Source organism: Etheostoma spectabile, unplaced genomic scaffold (assembly GCF_008692095.1).
Source record: "Etheostoma spectabile isolate EspeVRDwgs_2016 unplaced genomic scaffold, UIUC_Espe_1.0 scaffold00019333, whole genome shotgun sequence".
Classification (NCBI taxonomy): Eukaryota; Metazoa; Chordata; class Actinopteri; order Perciformes; family Percidae; genus Etheostoma; species Etheostoma spectabile.
Window position 1 is genome coordinate 6,143 of NW_022604827.1, and position 23,076 is coordinate 29,218.

At 39.7% G+C, this 23,076-nt stretch overlaps 1 protein-coding gene across 1 annotated transcript; it reads right to left on the reverse strand.

Moving 5' to 3' along the window:
* Positions 1-2,062: 2,062 nt before the first annotated feature.
* Positions 2,063-17,916, reverse strand: ntmt2 (N-terminal Xaa-Pro-Lys N-methyltransferase). Its single transcript, XM_032510124.1, has 4 exons — positions 17,449-17,916; positions 11,591-11,763; positions 5,068-5,320; positions 2,063-4,004 (listed from the first exon to the last, which is right to left on the reverse strand). The coding sequence occupies exons 1-4, from the start codon at positions 17,639-17,641 to the stop codon at positions 3,748-3,750; spliced, it is 876 nt and encodes a 291-aa protein (XP_032366015.1). The 5' UTR covers positions 17,642-17,916; the 3' UTR covers positions 2,063-3,747.
* Between the last annotated feature and the right edge of the window lie 5,160 nt (positions 17,917-23,076).

Sequence of the window (23,076 nt, forward strand, 5' to 3'; positions counted from 1 at the left end):
ACCTGTATCTGGATATTAACATGTGACCTGTATCTAGATATTAACATGTGACCTGTATCTGGATATTTAACATGTGACCTGTATCTGGATATTAACATGTGACCTGTATCTAGATATTAACATGTGACCTGTATCTGGATATTAACATGTGACCAACAGTATATCTAGATATTAACATGTGACCTGTATCTAGATATTAACATGTGACCTGTATCTTGATATTAACATGTGACCTGTATCTAGATATCAACATGTGACCTGTATCTTGATATTAACATGTGACCTGTATCTGGATATTAACATGTGACCTGTATCTAGATATTAACATGTGACCTGTATCTGGATATTAACATGTGACCTGTATCTAGATATCAACATGTGACCTGTATCTAGATATCAACATGTGACCTGTATCTAGATATCAACATGTGACCTGTATCTTGATATTAACATGTGACCTGTATCTAGATATCAACATGTGACCTGTATCTAGATATTAACATGTGACCTGTATCTGGATATTAACATGTGACCTGTATCTGGATATTAACATGTGACCTGTATCTAGATATTAACATGTGACCTGTATCTAGATATTAACATGTGACCTGTATCTAGATATTAACATGTGACCTGTATCTGGATATTAACATGTGACCTGTATCTAGATATCAACATGTGACCTGTATCTAGATATCAACATGTGACCTGTATCTAGATATTAACATGTGACCTGTATCTGGATATTAACATGTGACCTGTATCTAGATATTAACATGTGACCTGTATCTGGATATTAACATGTGACCTGTATCTGGATATTAACATGTGACCTGTATCTAGATATCAACATGTGACCTGTATCTAGATATCAACATGTGACCTGTATCTAGATATTAACATGTGACCTGTATCTAGATATTAACATGTGACCTGTATCTAGATATTAACATGTGACCTGTATCTGGATATTAACATGTGACCTGTATCTAGATATCAACATGTGACCTGTATCTAGATATCAACATGTGACCTGTATCTAGATATTAACATGTGACCTGTATCTTGATATTAACATGTGACCTGTATCTAGATATCAACATGTGACCTGTATCTAGATATTAACATGTGACCTGTATCTGGATATTAACATGTGACCTGTATCTGGATATTAACATGTGACCTGTATCTAGATATTAACATGTGACCTGTATCTAGATATTAACATGTGACCTGTATCTAGATATTAACATGTGACCTGTATCTGGATATTAACATGTGACCTGTATCTAGATATCAACATGTGACCTGTATCTAGATATCAACATGTGACCTGTATCTAGATATTAACATGTGACCTGTATCTGGATATTAACATGTGACCTGTATCTAGATATTAACATGTGACCTGTATCTGGATATTAACATGTGACCTGTATCTGGATATTAACATGTGACCTGTATCTAGATATCAACATGTGACCTGTATCTAGATATTAACATGTGACCTGTATCTAGATATTAACATGTGACCTGTATCTAGATATTAACATGTGACCTGTATCTAGATATTAACATGTGACCTGTATCTGGATATTAACATGTGACCTGTATCTAGATATCAACATGTGACCTGTATCTAGATATCACATGTGACCTGTATCTAGATATTAACATGTGACCTGTATCTTGATATTAACATGTGACCTGTATCTGGATATTAACATGTGACCTGTATCTGGATATTAACATGTGACCTACAGTATATCTAGATATTAACATGTGACCTGTATCTGGATATTAACATGTGACCTGTATCTGGATATTAACATGTGACCTGTATCTGGATATTAACATGTGACCTGTATCTGGATATTAACATGTGACCTGTATCTGGATATTAACATGTGACCTGTATCTGGATATTAACATGTGACCTGTATCTTGATATTTAACATGTGACCTGTATCTTGATATTAACATGTGACCTGTATCTGGATATTAACATGTGACCTGTATCTGGATATTAACATGTGACCTGTGTTATTATAAACAAAGCTGAATTAACACAACTTTCATGCATTTCTTTCACATCTCCTGCAGTCAAGGAATCACTTCACATGGGGGGGGGGGGCACTTTTAATGACATTTTGAACATGTTAAGAGGCTAAAAACACGTTTAAAAACACACAAACACATTACTCTAATCCTGAGATTCTCGCGAAAATCCAGCTGCACGGGACTAGAAATATTTAACAGCTGGAAAAAAAGAAATTTGGTGCGTGAAATCAGTGTTTACCCTAAATGTTGTGATTAGTTCTTCCATTTTTCTTCTTCTTCTAGTTATTCTGATAGCATCATGATAGCATCCTAGTTAGTTATTGTGCAGGATTATGTGTTGCTCTTCGATCTGAGACCTGAAACCGGCCTCAGTCACGTTGGCGAGGCTACAGACCAGCAGCCTCCAGGTCGTGGTTTTTCTCCTGAGAGTCTCCTGCCCTCCTACCTTTGACCTGAGAGGATTTTTTTAACGTTTGTTGACTGCGGTCCAGCTGCTCGGCCTAACGTGCACGATAAGATCCGATCACAACGCGAGCAGAATCAAGATGACAAGAACTTTACGTATTAATACCAAGTGTAAACGCAAAGGCCTGTGAACAGATGTCACTCTCCACGTAACGTATCCAGGTACAGATCACATGTTGATTGTGTTGTAAAACATAAAACAATAGGGTTTTTTAAAAGAAATCTAACATGACTAGAGAGGAAAAGTCACTCCTCTTGGGATCTTATTTCGGAAAGAGCATGAACGGAAGGGGGGGGGAGACTTAAGCTTTTTTTGTATCCTGTTTAATTATTTTGTAAGTTTGTAAGTAACTGAAAGTCTCAGTTTGTCGTGGTAACACTCAGTTTTGTGTAAAACCGCTCAGTCGACTACATCGCTCTACATCTGGCACAATATACGTCGCCTGGCTAGCATGCTAGCTAGCTTAGCTTCTGTTCCCCAACACGTTACGTTATCTCACCTGATGGGTTTTATCCAGCGAAGTTTTATCAACGAAGTAGAGTAGTAACACACAGACATCTGAGCTTCAGCGAGACTTCACTTAGAGACTTTTGGGGGTGAGCGGTCTTTCTATTTACGTATTTTCACAGTTTTAGGACAAACTGAGACTTTCTTCACTTGCTAAGATCTCTTTTAAAATTGATTGAATTTAAATTATTTGCGTTATCCATGGCTGAATTCAGACGGGATCATTCATTACGGTGCATATATTCTTTCTGATATAATGTCCTATATGGAAGGAGAGGGACTTTCTACGGCTGGTGGGATGTTGGACTTGTCATGCAACATGTTAGATTTCTCACTCCGAGGAGAAACCATCTGAATCCACGTGCTATTCCAAAGATCCTCGCCCACAGTTACACTGACAATAAATCACAGTCTGGCTCCTGTGGACGTGCAGAGTGCTTCTGTAGAAGGTAACGCTTTAACTCATTTCTGCACCGAGCAGAAAACACAAGGATAAAATCTCCCCGGGTGTCGTCACGCCGTCCACATGGCCGTTTTAAGGATTTATCTCCTGATGACATCGGGAACTTGCAGGGTTGTTGCGGTTTTCAGAGACTCGATCACAAATCTAGACTCAAACAGAAGGCGGATTACACCTGAATCCCCCTTTAAGGTTGGATTTTTCCTCCAAATGGAGCAACAACAATCTTGTTTTTTAGTCTTCTAAAAGACTTCTACTTCATGGCGATCATCCAGACGGGCATGATGACCTCTGGGAAGCCCTCCTGCTTCTCCACCGCCAGGACCTCCAGGCCCGCCTTGGCGATGATGCACTTCATGATGTCCAGGTGGCGGCTGATGCTGCTGTCGATGGGGTCCAGCTTGCAGCCCTGCCGCGCCATGTTGTCCTTCATGATGATCACGCCGTTGGGACGCAGACTCTTCTTACAGCGCATCAGGAAGTTCATCAGGTCCTTGTCGGTCAGGTGGCCTGAAGAGAAAGACAGACAGACAAGGGATGATGATTTAAAAAAACAACCCATCGCAACTGGGATACCTGTCTCTGCAGCAGCAAGTCCTTCCAACCATACGATGATATCCTCTGATTTATGCTTCTACAGAGGCTTCCTTCATGAGGCTATTTAGCAGCGGCACCGTGGCTCTGTCCAGCGCTTAGCCCCTCCCATCCTAGAAAGCTAGTCAGACCTTCCTCCATAGTGCTGTGCAAGAAGGTCTGTCAATACTAGGGACTAAAGTAAAACCGGAAACTGAAGCGTGAAAACTTACACAAGGATGGAACTAGGGAACTAGGGCCTATTGGAAATACAACTTGCTGGACAATCGATGCCAGTAAGTTACTGTGAATTTTACGTTAAATTTCTAACAGTGTGCCAGGGATTATTTTATTCCTGTGGCTATAAGGAACCTGAATTCATTGGAGTGACCTCTTATGAAATCATATATAGTTTATGCTTACTTATGAATTTATTCCTGTCACTCTGACCTGTGTACTTTCCGATTGGAGCTGGTCATTGGTTCTGCGAGAAGGAGCGTCTCCGTTGATGTGCTGCTGTGGTTTGTGTATGTTTGTAGTTTTTTATTTTAGATATCTTGCTGCAAACTAAATTTCAGAATACCATACAAGGGTTAAACAGGGTTTCTGCAGGTTTCAACAAGTCCAAATTAAGACTTTTTAAGATCTTCAATTTCATTCCTAATGGTCTTTAAAAAGACCTTTAAGACCTACATCACGACATCAAAAAGAAAGATGTCCGACTCCAGAAATCATCGTCCAAAACAATTTCTTCTTCTCTTCTTGTAAAAATTTGAAATGGGTCCAATTGACCCAAATACCAATCAAGAGTTTTGGATAAATGAAGTCGAACTTTGAGGAAGATAAATATTCTGTTTCTGAATTTTCCCTCCTGTCAGTAAATTGGCAATCGACTCTATAAAAGCATCTCAGCGTCCCTGGGAGTTGTGTTCAGAGCCCGTTCTGCATTGCCGGGGGTCCAATGAGCAAGACCATGACCCGAGATCCTTCTCATACTCACACGCCACCCACTGCATCCAGACGACGTCGTACTTGTGCTTGGGGGGCGTGAACTCCTGCAGGTTGTAGCAGTAGTACGTCTCGATGCGGTCGGCGTCGTCGCCCAGGTACTCCTCGTGGGCGTGGAGCAGGAAGTGCTCCATCATGTCCGCCAACTCCATCTTCTCAAACACGGGGAGGAGGACGCCTTTGGACACGCGGCCGATCCCGGAGCCGCAGTCCAGGGCGCAGTGGGTGCCCGCCTTACCAGGACCCTGTGGAAGAGGGGGGTGGGGGTTGGGGGTACATTATTTAATGTGGTAATCAGTAATACTGTTACAAGTAAAAGTGCTGCATTGAAAATGTTAAAGGTGCCCCTGTCACATGTGTTTCATGACTTTGTGGTAATGTCTGAAGTCCTACCCTGGTTACCTTGTTTCAAGCTATTCTAGTGTGATGTTTTTCATTTCATATATTTATTATACAGGAAAGTTAGAAAAAGTGACATCACGTTACAAGATAAAAACGGGCCTGGCTCAGTTCAAAAACAGGTTTTTTTCAGCAGGTTCCTGTTCGGCAGAAACATAAAACCTGGTCACAGCACGTCAGGACAGACATTAATACAAGACATCGATGTGGAAAAATAAGTAAATAAATAATATAAAGCTATAGAAAACCAGAGAGAGAGAGAGACAGAGAGACAGAGAGAGACATGGAGACTTGCAGCAGAGGGTGTAGCATCCATAGAGGATCAAATCTGTAAAACATCTCAAATTTAGAGCTGGATTTCTGTTTCACGGACAACAAAATGTGGATTTAAATGTTGTTTCCCTGCAGCGTGTTGTTAACATGTTATGAATAAGCCGGCGATCTGCACTGTGATTGACTTTTCCGTGTTGCCAGATGTCCGGCCCCCCCTGTTTCCCCGACCTCGGCTCCTCGGGGGCAACCAACGCTGTGAACTTCACCGCGAGGGAACCAGGAGTCACTTTACTTGAATCCTGCTGGGTTTTTCTTTCCTTTTCATTTGGTATTCTGACCTCACTGCAACCCCTCCGCATCAGGGGCCCCCACAGTGTGTGATTGCATGAAAGATGGGGCCCCCGAGGAGCTCTGCGCTCGCTTCCTGGTTTCGGTGAATTATTGCCATATTGCTCCGCACCTATGTAGCTCGGTGTAATCTGGACGTGTCCTAAATCTTTTCCTTCCTCGACGTGTTTTTAACCCTCGGGTTGTCCTCGGGTTGAATTTGACCGGTTTACAAAAAACGTTCTACATAAGAAAAGACTGTTGAAAAAATGACAAATGTTCAAAAAAACATGGAAAAGAATCAACAAAAACCTTCTTTTTTTTTTCTTTTTAAATGCTGAATGAGTGACAAAAGAATTGGAAAAAGTGCCAAAAAAAAAATCAAAAACATTGTAACAAGCAACTAAGAAATTGTTAAAAAATTGACTAAAAAATCAGTAAAAAAACCATCAAAAAGTGACAAATGTCGAAAAAAAAACAATAAACATTCTTCTTTTTTTAAAAAGCTGAAAAAGTGACCAAAGATTTGTAAAAAGTGACAAATGCTAAAAAAAAAACTGTAAAAAAAATCAACAAAAATATTCTTTTTTTTTTTTTTTAATGCTGAAAAAGTGACCAAAGAATTGGAAAAAGAGCCAAAAAAAATCAAAAACATTGGAACAAGCGACTAAGAAATTGTTAAAAAAAATGGACAAAAAATTACTAAAAAAACATCAAAAAAGTGACAAATGTAAACAAAACTGTAAAAAAATCACAAAAACAATCTTTTTTTTTTTTTTGAATGCTGAAAAAGTGCCAAAAAAAAATCAAAAACATTGTAACAAGCGACTAAGAAATTGTTAAAAGAATTGACTAAAAATTACTAAAAAAAAACTCAAAAAAAGTGACAAATGTCGAAAAAAAATGAAAAAAAACAATAAAAACATTCTTCTTTTTTTCTTTTTAAATGCTGAATAAGTGACAAAAGAATTGGAAAAAGTGCCAAAAAAAATCAAAACATTGTAACAAGCGACTAAGAAATTGTTAAAGAATTGACTAAAAAATCAGTAAAAAAAAACCTCAAAAAAAGTGACAAATGTCGAAAAAAAATGAAAAAAAAACAATAAAACATTCTTTTTTTTTAAAATGCTGAAAAAGTGACCAAAGATTTGTAAAAAGTGACAAATGCTAAAAAAAAACTGTAAAAAAATCAACAAAAATATTCTTTTTTTTTTTTTAATGCTGAAAAAGTGACCAAAGAATTGGAAAAAGAGCCAAAAAAAAATCAAAAACATTGGAACAAGCAACTAAGAAATTGTTAAAAAAAAATGGACAAAAAAATTACTAAAAAAAACATCAAAAAAGTGACAAATGTAAACAAAACTGTAAAAAAATCAACAAAAACAATCTTTTTTTTTTTTTGAATGCTGAAAAAGTGCCAAAAAAAAATCAAAACATTGTAACAAGCGACTAAGAAATTGTTAAAAGAATTGACTAAAAAATCAGTAAAAAAAACCTCAAAAAAAGTGACAAATGTCGAAAAAAAATGAAAAAAAACAATAAAACATTCTTCTTTTTTTTAAATGCTGAAAAAGTGACCAAAGATTTGTAAAAAGTGACAAATGCTAAAAAAAAAACTGTAAAAAAATCAACAAAAATATTCTTTTTTTTTTTTTTTTAAATGCTGAAAAAGTGACCAAAGAATTGGAAAAAGTGCCAAAAAAAAATCAAAACATTGGAACAAGCAACTAAGAAATTGTTAAAAGAATTGACTAAAAAATCAGTAAAAAAAAACTCAAAAAAGTGACAAATGTCGAATTTTTTTTTGAAAAAAATCAATAAAACATTCTTCTTTTTTTTAAATGCTGAAAAAGTGACCAAAGAATTGGAAAAAGTGCCAAAAAAAATCAAAAACATTGGAACAAGCGACTAAGAAATTGTTAAAAAAAATGGACAAAAAATTACTATAAAAAACATCAAAAAAACGTGACAAATAAATAGGAATAAAATTGACAAAAACGTTGAGAAAAGTGCGGAAAAAGGACAACAAAACTGTCAAATTTCCACCCAGAAAAACACAAAAGTTGAAGGGTTAACGGAGACGTCAGGGGGCCAGAGAGCAGGAGTCATCTTTCAGCGGCTTTGCAGGCAAGTGAGGAGTTAAATCTCATGTTCTGCAGATTTTAGTACATGCACACAAACAGAAAACTAGAGATTAAAGCAAACATAAAAACGACTTCTTCTGGAGCTCTACAGTAGATGCAGATCATCACTCCATAGAGACACACAAGCAGTCCCCCCAGGCTCGTGGAAGGTATTTGGTGGGCAGTTTTAAGGGGTCCTCCCTCATGAAAATGGGATTTTTTAAAAACTTTTTAACCCTTGTTATTACCCTATCTTTGTCTCAAATATCATATATAATATATATCAGCAGCAGGTCCTGAGCTCTGGATCTCTCTCCCTCTCAACATTAGAGCAGCGTCCTCTATTCAGAGTTTTAAATCCCTTTAAAAACTCATCTTTTTGATGAGTTCAACATAAGCTGAGCTGTGACATTTTATTGTTATTGTTTTCTTGTAGTAAAGTTTTTATCTGTCTGTTTTTCACATATTCTGTTTTAAAAGGTTTTTTCCGGTTATTTATTATGCTTTTTATCTGATGTTATTATCTGTATTTGTGCAGCACTTTGGGGCAGCAGTGACAGTAAATGTGCTACAGAAATAAACTTTGACCTTGATCTTAACCTACATTTTATATTTTATATTTTTATATTTTATATTTTATATTTTATATTTTTACATTTCTATATTTTTATATTTTATATTTTATATTTTTACATTTTACATTTTACATTTTATATTTTATATTTATATTTTATATTTTATATTTTATATTTTATATTTTTACATTTCTATATTTTTAAATTTTTATATTTTATATTTTATATTTTACATTTACATTTTACATTTTATATTTCTATAATTTATATTTCTATATTTTATATTTTACATTTTATAGTTTTACATTTCTATATTTTTATATTTTATATATTTTTTTTCACATTTTACATTTACATTTTACATTTTAAATTTTATATTTTATATTTATATTCTATAGTTTTAAATTGTATATTTTATAGATTTATATTTCTATATTTTATATTTCTATATTTTACATTTCTATATTTTCACATTTTACATTTTACATTTAAAATTTTATATTTATATATTCTATATTTTTAAATTGTATATTTTATAGATTTATATTTCTATATTTTATATTTCTATATTTTTACATTTCATATTTTTAGGTTTTTATATTTTTGTATTTATATATTCTATATTTTTAAATTGTATATTTTATAGATTTATATTTCTATATTTTATATTTCTATATTTTCACATTTTACATTTTACATTTTATATTTTATATTTATATATTCTATATTTTTAAATTTTATATTTATATATTCTATATTTTTAAATTTTATATTTTATAGATTTATATTTCTATATTTTATATTTCTATATTTTATATTTCTATATTTTGTATTTCTATATTTTACATTTCATATTTTATATTTTTAGGTTTTTATATTTTTATATTTTTATATTTTTATATTTTTATATTTTTTATATTTTTTATATTTTTTATATTTTTTATATTTTTATATTCTATATTTTTAGTGAGACACCTAGAATAACAATCTGAGCCTGTTGACAACAACAGCACAGACAATTTTCAAAGATGCTGAAGAAAACATGGGAAAACAGGGCCCAGGGTCCAGGGTCCAGGGTCCAGGGCCCAGGGTCCAGGGTCCAGGGCCCAGGGTCCAGGGCCCAGGGCCCAGGGCCCAGGGTCCAGGGTCCAGGGCACAGGGTCCAGGTCCAGGGTCCAGGGCCCAGGGTCCAGGGCCCAGGGTCCAGGGTCCAGGGTCCAGGGTCCAGGGCCCAGGGTCCAGGGCCCAGGGTCCAGGGCCCAGGGTCCAGGGTCCAGGGCCCAGGGCCCAGGGTGCAGGGTCCCGCTAACCAGTAGGATTTGTTGTGTTTACGTTAACACGAGTAGAGAAGAAGCCACTTAGATCTCAGCAGGTTATAATTAGAGCTTCTGTAAAACTGGTCCTCTAAATATAAACACAGTCTCCGGGCCAGACACATGCCCCTGAATTAGCACCGAGGCTCCCCCAACATCTAAATAAAACCTCCTAGTCCCCTCTGACGGGGCTGTAGTCAAGACCACCTTAGTCGAGTCCAAGACAAGTCCAAGACCAGTACTGGTTGAGTCCAAGACAAGTCCAAGACCGGACTAGTCGAGTCCAAGACAAGACCGAGTCCAAATAGGTTTGATTCCAAGTCAAGACCGAGTCCAAAGAGGTTTGAGTCCAAGACAAGACCGAGTCCAAAGAGGTTTGAGTCTGAGTCAAGACCAAGTCCAAAGAGGTTTGAGTCCAAGACAAGACCGTGTCCAAAGAGGTTTGAGTCCAAGTCAAGACCGAGTCCAAAGAGGTTTGAGTCCAAGTCAAGACCGAGTCCAAAAAGGTTTGAGTCCGAGTCAAGACCGAGTCCAGGACAGAATAAAGGTCTTATGCATGACAGTATCAAGACAATCATTTTGGGTTTCCCTTTCCCTCCAATATTATTATCAACATGATAAAGACACCTGGACTCGGTCCAGACCAGAAGCCATATTAGGCAAGACCAGTGGCCGAGGCCGAGACAAGTCTGAGTCCAAATACTAGCGAGTCCGAGACAAGTCCGAGTCCATGGAAAAACGAGTCCAATACCGGACTTGAGTACTACAGCCCTGCACTCTGACATACACTCACATACGTAGGCGCAGATTTACGTTTTCTTCGGTGGGCGCTCGCCCTTTAAAAACCAAAAGTAGTCAAAAAATGTTGATTTCAGTTTACATCTGTCTCCATTTCTAGCCAATGGGGGGCCATAGGCAGGCTGGGGGGGGGGGGGGGCATATTAGTGTTAAAAAACTCATAAAGTGACATATTCAAACCATGGGACCTTTAACTTAGCTCCACAGTTACCGCACCGACGTGACAGTGTTATCAAACTCTGCAAGAAAGTGAATGAGCTTATTTCCCAAAATGTCAAACCACTCAGTCCTTTAAATGCATCTCCTACAGCCAATCACACGCCTCTGATTCCTCAACAGAAAAGACCCTCGTGGACACGTTGGCGATCGTAAAAAACTGACCACATGCAAAGTGATTGACAGCTGTTGGCCCGGATTGTTCCGTGCAGGTGTTTACGAGGCTGACATCAGGTCTGGGCTACTATTAGAAACTGACCCAAAGTGTCCTACAACGTGAACCAAGGTGGACATTCTAGACATTCAGTCTTTGCATGCAGTCAGGAAGATGGATTCCTCCCCCAGAATAGATCGTGAGATGTTTCCTCAGAGATAGCTGCAACAGTGTAAATCGAGACACAAGTGCATGAAGTCTAGAAGCTTCTCAAATGTTCTCAAATGTCGCTGGATCAGTCTGTCAACGTGAACGTGAGCTGGTTTCTCCGACTCACCACAAACCTCTTCAGAAACTGCCGGGAACCCTCCAGATCGACGTTGCCTATCTCCATAAAATCTCCCAGCATGCCTTCCTCCGAGGCGGGGACGTCCTCGTAGAACTGCTGAGCTCTGTAGTAGAACTGTTTCTCCCCTTTGATGTACTCGCAGGTGACGGGAAACAGCTTCACTGTTCGAAACACAGAGAGACAGCAGAGATAGGGGGATGAAAAAACCACAAAACCATCTGCAGACCATCTGCCATCTCCAATTTGGAGAAGCAGGAAAAGAACTATATAGTGTGAGTTACACTGTCATGCAGCAAATACATTGTGTACTAAGATATCACATCAATTTTTACAGTGTGTTCAGGGGACAGGCAGCTAGCAGATAGTGAGGAGATGTTTTTTACAGTGTGTTCAGGGGACAGGCAGCTAGCAGATAGTGAGGAGATGTTTTTTACAGTGTGTTCAGGGGACAGGCAGCTAGCAGATAGTGAGGAGATGTTTTTTACAGTGTGTTCAGGGGACAGGCAGCTAGCAGATAGTGAGGAGATGTTTTTTACAGTGTGTTCAGGGGACAGGCAGCTAGCAGATAGTGAGGAGATGTTTTTTACAGTGTGTTCAGGGGACAGGCAGCTAGCAGATAGTGAGATGTTTTTTTACAGTGTGTTCTGGGGACAGGCAGCTAGCAGATGGTGAGATGTTTTTACAGTGTGTTCTGGGGACAGGCAGCTAGCAGATAGTGAGATGTTTTTTACAGTGTGTTCAGGGGACAGGCAGCTAGCAGATAGTGAGGAGATGTTTTTTACAGTGTGTTCAGGGGACAGGCAGCTAGCAGATAGTGAGATGTTTTTTACAGTGTGTTCAGGGGACAGGCAGCTAGCAGATAGTGAGATGTTTTTTACAGTGTGTTCTGGGGACAGGCAGCTAGCAGATGGTGAGATGTTTTTTACAGTGTGTTCTGGGACAGGCAGCTAGCAGATAGTGAGATGTTTTTACAGTGTGTTCTGGGGACAGGCAGCTAGCAGATAGTGAGATGTTTTTTACAGTGTGTTCAGGGGACAGGCAGCTAGCAGATAGTGAGATGTTTTTTACAGTGTGTTCTGGGGACAGGCAGCTAGCAGATGGTGAGATGTTTTTTACAGTGTGTTCTGGGGACAGGCAGCTAGCAGATGGTGAGATGTTTTTTACAGTGTGTTCTGGGGACAGGCAGCTAGCAGATGGTGAGATGTTTTTTACAGTGTGTTCTGGGGACAGGCAGCTAGCAGATAGTGAGATGTTTTTTACAGTGTGTTCTGGGGACAGGCAGCTAGCAGATAGTGAGATGTTTTTTACAGTGTGTTCTGGGGACAGGGAGCTAGAGATGTTTGATGTATGCTCTAGCCTAAAACACGTGTGACATCCCTTAGAGCACCTTTAATAACGCCCATAATAATTGGACTTTTGGTTGAGTTTTTTGACAGTTTTCAGTGGTTATGAGGAGTAATATGAGAGAGAAATGTGGTCATCATTGATCATTGTTTAGGTGCATTAACCCTCTGAAACCGAGAGACTCGCCCACAAGCAAAACCAGCACCTCTGATTCATAGTTTAATCATTTACCAACCATAAAAGATAGAAACTCACCGATTGTCGCAGCTAAAAGCTAACGAGCTAGCGTTTACGGAGGTCTCTTCCGGGTCTTTCTAGCCCCTACAGGTGAGTTTCTATCCAGCCTGGAACATGTGCCCTTTTTCAGGGTCGCTGAGCACATTTTTTATTACTCATCTACATTAGTAAGATACGTGACATTGTCTTTCGAAACATGACCTTCGCAAAGGAGAAAAAAATCATTGTAGCCACAACTTCTGGAAACGAACCGGATGAACTCTGTCCCCGGCACATTTCACGGCAAACTAACGTCCACGGAGAAGGAACACTGTTCCCGATCTCGAAGGAGAGGCAGAAGGATAATTTGATTACCAGAAGACTATAAATAAGGAGCTGCCTCCGCTCAGCTGTTACCATGCTGGTTGATTCATCTCCGCAGCCACACGTTATTTAGGTTACAAATACCCAGAAAGTTAATGCTTCTGTGAAAACGGGAACTTCGATGGAACCGTGTGGAGCCGAACCTACGACCATTTTGTTGTTGGTTGTTTTGTAAGTGTTTAATTATGTGTTGTACTACACAGCTGCTCTATTATAACAGGATGTCAGTGACATACTGTGACATTAGGAAACTTAACAACTGGCTTCTCAAACTATCCCCTCCCCTTCATGCCTGCTGAAATAAATCCTGCAGAATGAACACAACATTTCCCGAGGCTTACATGACACGTTCCTGGCGTGGAGGGCATGGAGACATGGGGGGGGGGACACTGGGGGACACTGGGGAGCGTCCATCCGCTTGTCCAGCATCTCCAGTGGCAGCATTCATGACACCACAGTGAAGACATTAAGAAGAGTGGGGGATTTATTTTCAGCTGGACTCATTACTCCATGCTTCAAACATCAGGACGAGGCCGAGAGCCAGGAACCGGACTGAACCATTCACCTGAAGGACGCGCTAAAAACAAGGTGCAGAGACGCACAAGTCATGTGACTTTCCTGGCAAGCTAGCACCCGCTTCATTATGAGACGTTTGAGGGTTTTGTCCTTGCATCAGGTCCGATCGGAGCCTCTTCAAACAGCGTGACCCTCAAGGAAGGATCAAGGAGGGTAATTATAGAAACACTGAGACCGAGAAGGGGGGGGAAGACAACGTGATGACATGCACGAGTGCCAAGAAAGTGGGCGTCGAGTGCCACCATGTTCTTCTATCTCACACCTTCAAAGTGGACCAGCTCGTTACAAGTTCTACGCCTCTGACCTACGATGTAACACGAGACATCTGGTTTAATATCACAAGATCCGAAGATAACTTCTGATGTGCACTGCAAGCAAAACACTGTAAAAATAGTTATATCCCGGTGGCAATTCTGAAAAGTCTCTCTCTCTCTCTATCTATCTATCTATCTATCTATCTATCTATATATATATATATATATACATATTTATATATGATAACTTGCTATGTTGTTTTAGATCCAATTTACCCCTGAGGGACAGTGAAGCTCTCTTCACTCTGAAATGAAATGTTCTGTACAGTATATATTTCTTTTTTTTGCTCCTTTCCCTTGACATTTGCTGTATTAAGACGTTTTCAGAAAAAGAAATACAAAACAAACATTTCGTTGAGTCCATGTAAAGCTGTCACTGCAGTTCGTAAATAACCCGGCGACTGCCATGTCTCGCCCTGACTGACATGATTTAGAGATCTCATGCTTGCCATGCCATGCCATTAATGGTCTTTGTATCGAGTTAGTGGTAAGAATACGAGAATGAACAGCAGGTCGGGATCTCCTGTTTCTGCATCCTGTGCTATCATCATGCAGCCTGCACCTGATTGGCTTAGACCAATGCATGGTGAAGTAGGTTTTATGTATTCATTGAATGATCATGAAGATGTGAAATTAACTCTGGAAATTAACTTTGAGCTATCATTTCTTCTGACCTGGATAAGTGCTTTCTTGCTAATGTGAACTATTGAAGACATAAATTATTATGTGGGTGCAGGGGATTTGCCCCCCCCCCCCCCCCCAATATTTAGAAGAGCTAGATTTCTCCCCCCTTAATAAATATGAAAAAAACCCTGCATGTGATATAAAGATAAACTAACCGTTCAGGGGACTGAAAACTTGTATGTATCCTTCTTACCCGTAAATATGTTTCCTAACGATTTTAGACTCCCCTATAGTGGACCGTACCATCTCAACCTCGCAGTGCACATCTCTTTTCTTTTTCACGTATGTTTTGAATATGCAGAAAGTTTACCAATACTGGAGAATAATTAAAGACATTTCACCATAAAAAAGGCACAAATAGTTGCACAAAAATCCACACATGCTGGAAGTTTGACACTCAAAATTTTCTGGGGACGACCACCAGACTACCTGTGCAGATGTGAACGGGTGATTGAGAGGCGATATGTAAACAAACAGGTCAGCAGGTCAGGATCTCTTGTTTCTACAGCCCGTGCTCTCATGATGACAACTGCACTCCCTGCACACGATTGGCTGAGACCTTCTGAAGACTCGCCTCCTGTCCTGATCGACAGCTCAGGCTTGTCCACTGACAAAAATCTGTATTTCTGAATGTGCTTTTCTGTTGCATCTCGCAGGAAGAACACATCTCCCCCTTAAAACCACAACTCTGCTTCTGTACAGGTTCTCTACTGTAAATGGACAATATACACGATAGTTACTGAACCTGTGTCCTGAAGGTGTTGGCAGAGCTAAGCTGTTTCCACTCATCTTTATGCTAAGCTACAAGCTAGGCTAACCTAGAGTGAGCATGTGTTGATTTCCAAAAAAGTGGACATGTCCGGGCAAAAGAGGACGTGTGGTTAACCAGCTGACTCCAGCTCCGAACTTCTTCCAGCTCAGAACCATCTTCTGTAAGGGGAGCATGCCCTCACAGAAGATGGATATGGATATGGATGGATCTTAGTATTACCCAAGAATGTTAGTCTGGAAAATGGAAGTGCGTACCAGGATTTAGTCTGTCATCCTCCGCTCTCTGAGTGTTTCCATTTTTGAACTATATAACAACAAACTTCGTGCTAGCAAGCTACACGCTGAAGTTTTGAAGAAAGTTAGGATGGTGCAGCATGGCAGGCCTGATTGGTTCTTTACAAAGAATCTGTTGACGGCATTGATCGATTGGTGGGACCGCTGTGCTAAGGAGGTGTAACCACGTATCAGCTGATTTAAATAGCTCACGTTACTGCATGGTGTCAACAGTTAACTTCAGTTAATATTGATGTGGCGTTATCTTTTGCGGGGTCCATATGTTCCACCAGAACAGTTCCTTCCTGAGACTATTTTGACAATTTAGAGCATTTAATTCTCCAATTATTACCCTAGAACGTATCTGTGGTGAAGCGCCTTTAGACTTAGACTCATCAATTTTGTGATTGTTGTTATTATCTGTCCCGATGTGAGTCGAGTGCAGATTTGAGTCGTGCATGTGTCACTTTGCGACAAGTAGCATGTAAGATGCTAACGAGAGACTTCTGTAGCGTCTGAAGTAGCCTCCGAGATGCTAACGAGAGACTTCTGTAACGTCTGAAGTAGCCTCCGAGATGCTAACGAGAGACTTCTGTAACGTCTGAAGTAGCCTCCGAGATGCTAACGAGAGACTTCTGTAACGTGAACCCAGTAAAAATGGACCTACTTAAACAAGTTGGTTCACTGCTAGCTTAGCTACAAGTTAGCATCAAACACAACAAAGCCTGTCAGGTGAATGGTGTTTTGAGCTAACGTTAGCAACCAAACGATAGCTAAAACGTTTTTCAAATGACTGCTAGCTTAGCTACAAGCTAGGTACTGCGCCTTTAGATTTAGACTTCTCTTCATTAATCCTTTTTGGGGTGACTCCCGCAAGGAATTTGAAGTTTCCAGCCTCAGTTTTAGCAAGAATACAGTATAGAAGACAATATGAAGATAACAATAATAATGACAGAAATAAAACTGGTAATAATAATAACAATAAAAACAAGAACTTTTGGCTATAAAAAGACATTTACCATAAATTATCAGTCAAAAGTGTCAGTATTGAGTCCAGTGTTAAAGCCCCATAAGTTATTTTTGCATGAAAGGACACTATTGAACCTGTAGAAAAACTAAATAGTGTGAAAAAGATTGCATATCCCAAAACATGCACACACACAAACACATGCAAAACCTCCTGCATGCTTCTTGAGCTTTTCCCACTCCTAAATGGGGTCAAAAGCCAAAAGAGAAGGTTGTAAATCTTGTGCAGCTGGTTTGAGTTTCGGGTCTTCTTCTTACCCACGGGCATCAACTCGATCAGGTACAGGTAGCTGGCGAAGAACTCGCTCCTCAGCGCGTGCTGCAGGTGGAAGGACATGCTGTGGCGACACATGGACTCGTCTGTCTCTTTCCAGCGGTCCCTGAAGGCCTGGTGGGCACGCTCGATGTTGGGCGACGCGCCGCCACCATCGCTTCCAAGTGAAATCTCCATGCTGGCGGTTCGGTGGGTGCACCCGACGGAGCGGCGGCGTTATCCAGAGGCTGTTTGACCGAGGAGAGGGACGCTCAGTGTCTCCAGGCTGCTGCTATATCTGTCTGGCCGGGTGTCCCACATGTCTCTGCCAGGGTTCAAGCGATAGGCAGAGATCTTTTTCACAGGGCGGTGCTCGGGACGCCAGATTTACAAATCACCTCCCAGGGACACTGACTCTGGAGGACTGAGGGAGGGAGGGAGGGAGGGAGGGTCTGCCGTCTCAGTGCTAACAGAGGCGACTGAATTTCAGGCTGCAGATTCCAGAAGGACATGGGACGCCCATACGTCCGACCTCAAGACCTCGCGGCTGTAACATGTGCTCCTAAAATTAGCGTGGTCTTCTCATGTTTGTATACAGGGTCTACTCCTGTCTTGTGCCGGGACAGATCCTCAGAACAAAGACTACAAACTGGCCTCCAAGTCTCAGACATACACCAAGTCCTCAAGAGAATAAAAACCAAAACCGGTCTTAGTTTCCATTTGTGCCCCTTTTTTAAGAATCTTTAAAGACTCTTTTGTTCATTTAGAAAAGAGTTAACCCCTGGTGTTGTCTTCCTGTCAAAATGGACATTTTTGTCCCTTTTTCCAATGTTCGTCACTTTTTTTTGACATTTTCAACACTACGTTGACACCAACTTACTAACTTTTGTTTTACAGTTATTTTACCACCGCCATACTTTGGTCTGTATGGGGACTGGAACCAACGACCCTCCGGTTCCCAACCCCTTACTGAGCTACTACCACCCCCAATCTGGCACATTTACGTGTACTGCTGCACTTGTTCATCAATGTGCATTGTCCTGAATTAATAAATGAATAAATGCATTAAAAAAAAAAAAAAATCGGGCAGATTTCTGGGTTGGATCCTCTTCACCATGGCGTCGGTGTTCCCGGTTCGAGGCTGGTCCGAGCCGATCATTGACCCAAAAGAGCCTGTACTTATCCTGTGACAGGTTGACAGACACGGTCTTAATATCACCGACTGGATTGGAGTCCGCTGGTGGCTTCGGGTTTCTCTTGCGCTTCCAGCGATTGGTTAACGGATTAGCGACGTATCAAATCAAGGTGCCCGGGGTGCTTTTGGATCTCAGGTTGCACCGACATCTCCTCCTTCAGGAGAGGAATGTGACAACACCTCCCAGATGCAAAGCATAGTCAAGATCAGGCCTTCTAGGGGACGTAAACAGAAGAAAAACACATTTTTGAGTGGAGGGGGACTTTAAGTGTGTCAGTAACAATGAACTGTCTGAGTGCCTCGTTGTTGTTGTTGTTGTTGTCGTTGTCGTGTCTACACGTGTCCCTGGCTATGTGTGTCACTGTCACTGTCCTCTTTAGGTTGACACCTTGTAATCAGCCCTCAGGATCAGTTACAGGAGTGTCACCCCCGATGTGAGTCGAGTGCAGATTTGAGTCGCGCATGCTCAGATTTAAACGGTTTATACGGCATAACTCTCATACTGAAATTTGTGAAATCCATGAAATGATAAACTTTTCTCATTACAAACAATAACAGAAGATGGGAATCATTTCAAAAACCTTGTAGCTATCTATGATTGTTTGGTTGCTAACGTTAGCTCAAAACACCATTCAACTGACAGCCTTTGTTGTGTCTGACTGCTAGCTTGGAGCTAGGCTAGCAGTCATTTCAAAAATGTTGTAGCTCTCTATGATTGTTTGGTCGCTAACGTTAGCATAATATGCTATTCAAGTGACAGCCATTGTTGTGTTTGATTCTAACTTGTAGCTAAGCTAGCAGGGAACCAACTTGGTTAACCCTCATGTTGTCCTCATGTTGTCTTCATGTTGTCTTCATGTTGTCCTCATGTTGTCCCCATGTTGTCTTCATGTTGTCTTCATGTTGTCCCCATGTTGTCCTCATGTTGTCCTCATGTTGCCCTCATGTTGTCCTCATGTTGTCTTCATGTTGCCCTCATGTTGCCCTCATGTTGTCCTCATGTTGTCTTCATGTTGCCCTCATGTTGTCCTCATGTTGTCCCCATGTTGTCTTCATGTTGCCCTCATGTTGTCCTCATGTTGTCCCCATGTTGTCTTCATGTTGTCCCCATGTTGTCCTCATGTTGTCCTCATGTTGCCCTCATGTTGTCCTCATGTTGTCCCCATGTTGTCCCCATGTTGTCCTCATGTTGTCCTCATGTTGTCCTCATGTTGTCCCCATGTTGTCCTCATGTTGCCCTCATGTTGTCCTCATGTTGTCCTCATGTTGTCCTCATGTTGTCCTCATGTTGTCTTCATGTTGTCCTCATGTTGTCCTCATGTTGTCCTATCTCAATGTTGTTTTTTAATTCCCCAAAATAACTTGATTGATTCCAACGCTCTTTGCCAAGTACAAATCTCTACTTTCATTAATTTTGGGTCTTTTTCTATTTTATAGCATTGTAAAACAAATGGAAGTGTTGTTGAAATAGTGTTGAGTAAAAGTTGACATATTCCAGTCTGTGATTATCCATCAACATCCATTCCTTTAATTTTAGTCTAAATAATTCCTAATTTCTGCTTTTCTAACTCAAACATTAGGTATAATTTCCTATAAATGAGCTTTATTGACCACAAATTCCAAAAATAACATACACATAATATACATAATATTATACGTAAAAAAGTGACAAACAATGAAAAATGTGTTGGGGAAAAATAAGGGACAAAATTGTAAGAAAAAGTTAAAAACATTGATTAAAAAGCATCAAAAGTGACAACACAAGGGTTAAGTAGGTCCCTTTTTGCTGTGTTGACATTACAGGAGTCTCTCGTTAGCATCTTGTATGCTAAATGTCGCAAAGTGATGCGTCTGCTAATTAAATCTGCACTTTACTCACATTGGAGTTAAGTCAAGTCACGTCAAGTCAAGTCAATTTTATTTCATCCTTAAAATGGAAATTACAGTGCTCACACTCGCCATCTTACCCATAAAAACTAGAGAATTTAAATACAATACCACAAATGATAGAGTTGTTGACTTAACATAGAAATGGGCAGCTTTGCAGATGGTGTGTTTGAACAACAACGGCTGCAGCAGTCAGTTTCTTCGAGTAGGACAGTTGTGTATCTTTAAAACTGCGAGCAAACACACAGTCAAACCCAAACACATGTGTCCTTGTAGCACCAGGGAGGGAATTTCGTATATTTTGGACCCCTGAACGCTAATAATGTTCTGATGTATCCATCACGAAGCCACAGACTAAACTTAGTGCGTTGACATCAGCTGTCACTGGTGCTGAGAGGAGTGAATACTTGATGGAGGACAGATCTGCCCCGTTACCGGATCGATTACGCCCACTCGCCATTTGTGTTGTTCTCATGTGTCACTTTAACCCTCGTGTTGTTCCTCGGGTCAAATTGACCCATTTCAAAGTGCTTTATACCAGAAATGTGGATTTCTTTCAACCGAGTTGCCATAAAATAAAATGGATGATTCCATATAACGTTACTTTCATTGATTTTTTGGTTTTTTTTTATTTAGTCTTTAGCATCTGAATTGTTTTGTTTTAATGGTTTCTAAACAGCATCCGGACTAAACTTTGACATCTGAGATCCACTCAACATCCCCTGATCTTAACTGTTAGTCAAAATAATTCATAATTTCTGCCTTTTTAACTAAAAACAGATGTATAATTTGAAATAAATGACGTTTGTTGACCATGAATTCCAAGAATAAGTGTAAAACCTGTTATTAAACCAGCTCAGGTTTTTTTTTAAAACGTCAAAAGCTAAAAAAAAAAAGACAAATAAATCAGAAAAAGCAACAAAAAAACATTGGAAAAGCTCAAAGAAAATGTTCATTTTCAATTCTGACCTGGAAGGACGAGTTCATGGTTAAAGGTGAAGACAACACAAGGTTTAATAAACTCGATGCTCGGTTGGTTGTTGGAGTTCATGTTGATCCGGTTTCCAAAAATCCCAAGAACAAAGCTTCCCTCAAAAACAACAGCTTGTCTTCTTATGAAGTCTCAAGAGTCTTATTTTATAACAACAGGAAAGGAAATCTGCAAGCGCAGAATCAATAAATGTTGTGAATATTCAATAATCGAGTGCTGTTTCCATTGAATCTGCTGTAGTGATCTGCCTTATACTCATTTCTACTAATTTATTGAACTGAAAGAAGCACATTTCTGTCTTGTTTTAAGCAAGGGTGAACCTTTGAGTTCAACATTAAGACTTTGAGATCTCCACTTTTGGGCATATTTGAAATTTTAAGCATATCAAACACTTTATTGTCTGCATTCATGGGGAATTGTTCTGCTACAATTTGTGCCCTTTCTGCATCCAGTTATGGTGCAAATGTTTGTTTTTTTATGTAGGCCTAAAGGAAATTATTATATAATATGAATAGTTGAAGTTGACAAAATGGGGAGTCTCTGAAGGGAAGGGACACAGGGAATTTTAATTTTTAATTCCAAGGGAACTTTATCAGGATGCATAGTGTCGTGATCCATGTAATAACTGGCCTTTAATAATAAAAATATGCCTCTATGGGAATTTAACATAGGGGGGTGTATACTTATGCCCCCTGTATTTTAACATAGGGGGGTGTATACTTATGCCCCCTGTATTTTAACATAGGGGGGTGTATACTTATGCCCCCTGTATTTTAACATAGGGGGGTGTATACTTATGCCCCTGTATTTTAACATAGGGGGTGTATACTTATGCCCCTGTATTTTAACATAGGGGGGTGTATACTTATGTCCCTGTATTTTAACATAGGGGGGTGTATACTTATGCCCCCTGTATTTTAACATAGGGGGGTGTATACTTATGTCCCTGTATTTTAACATAGGGGTGTGTATACTTATGCCCCTGTATTTTAACATAGGGGGGTGTATACTTATGTCCCTGTATTTTAACATAGGGGGGTGTATACTTATGCCCCCTGTATTTTAACATAGGGGGGTGTATACTTATGCCCCCAGTATTTTAACATAGGGGGTGTATACTTATACCCCTGTATTTTAACATAGGGGGGTGTACTTATGCCCCTGTATTTTAACATAGGGGGGTGTATACTTATGCCCCCTGTATTTTAACATAGGGGGTGTATACTTATGCCCCCTGTATTTTAACATAGGGGGGTGTATACTTATGCCCCTGTATTTTAACATAGGGGGGTGTATACTTATGCCCCCTGTATTTTGGGAAGAACATTTATTTATTCATGAAACATTATTCATTCACAAAGAAAATTGGTGTCCTTAAAGGTCGGATTTTTCTTAATTTTTTTAATTAAGGCATTACGATAAATTTCCAAACGATGATTTTTTTATTCCTCTTTTTAGTCAACTAAATCTATCTATCTATCTATCTATCTATTTCTCCTCCGGGCCGACAGGGGGCAGCAGCGCTAACTCACTTTACCCGCAGTGCATGCCGGACATTGA

Coding starts and splice junctions, on each gene's coding strand:
- ntmt2 (XM_032510124.1), bottom strand. CDS start 17,641: ATGGAGATTTCACTTGGAAGCGATGGTGGCGGCGCGTCGCCCAACATC. Junction 11,764..17,448: donor GATCGAGTTGATGCCCGTGG/GTAAGAAGAAGA, acceptor TGTTTCGAACAG/TGAAGCTGTTTCCCGTCACC. Junction 5,321..11,590: donor AGTTTCTGAAGAGGTTTGTG/GTGAGTCGGAGA, acceptor CCTCTTCCACAG/GGTCCTGGTAAGGCGGGCAC.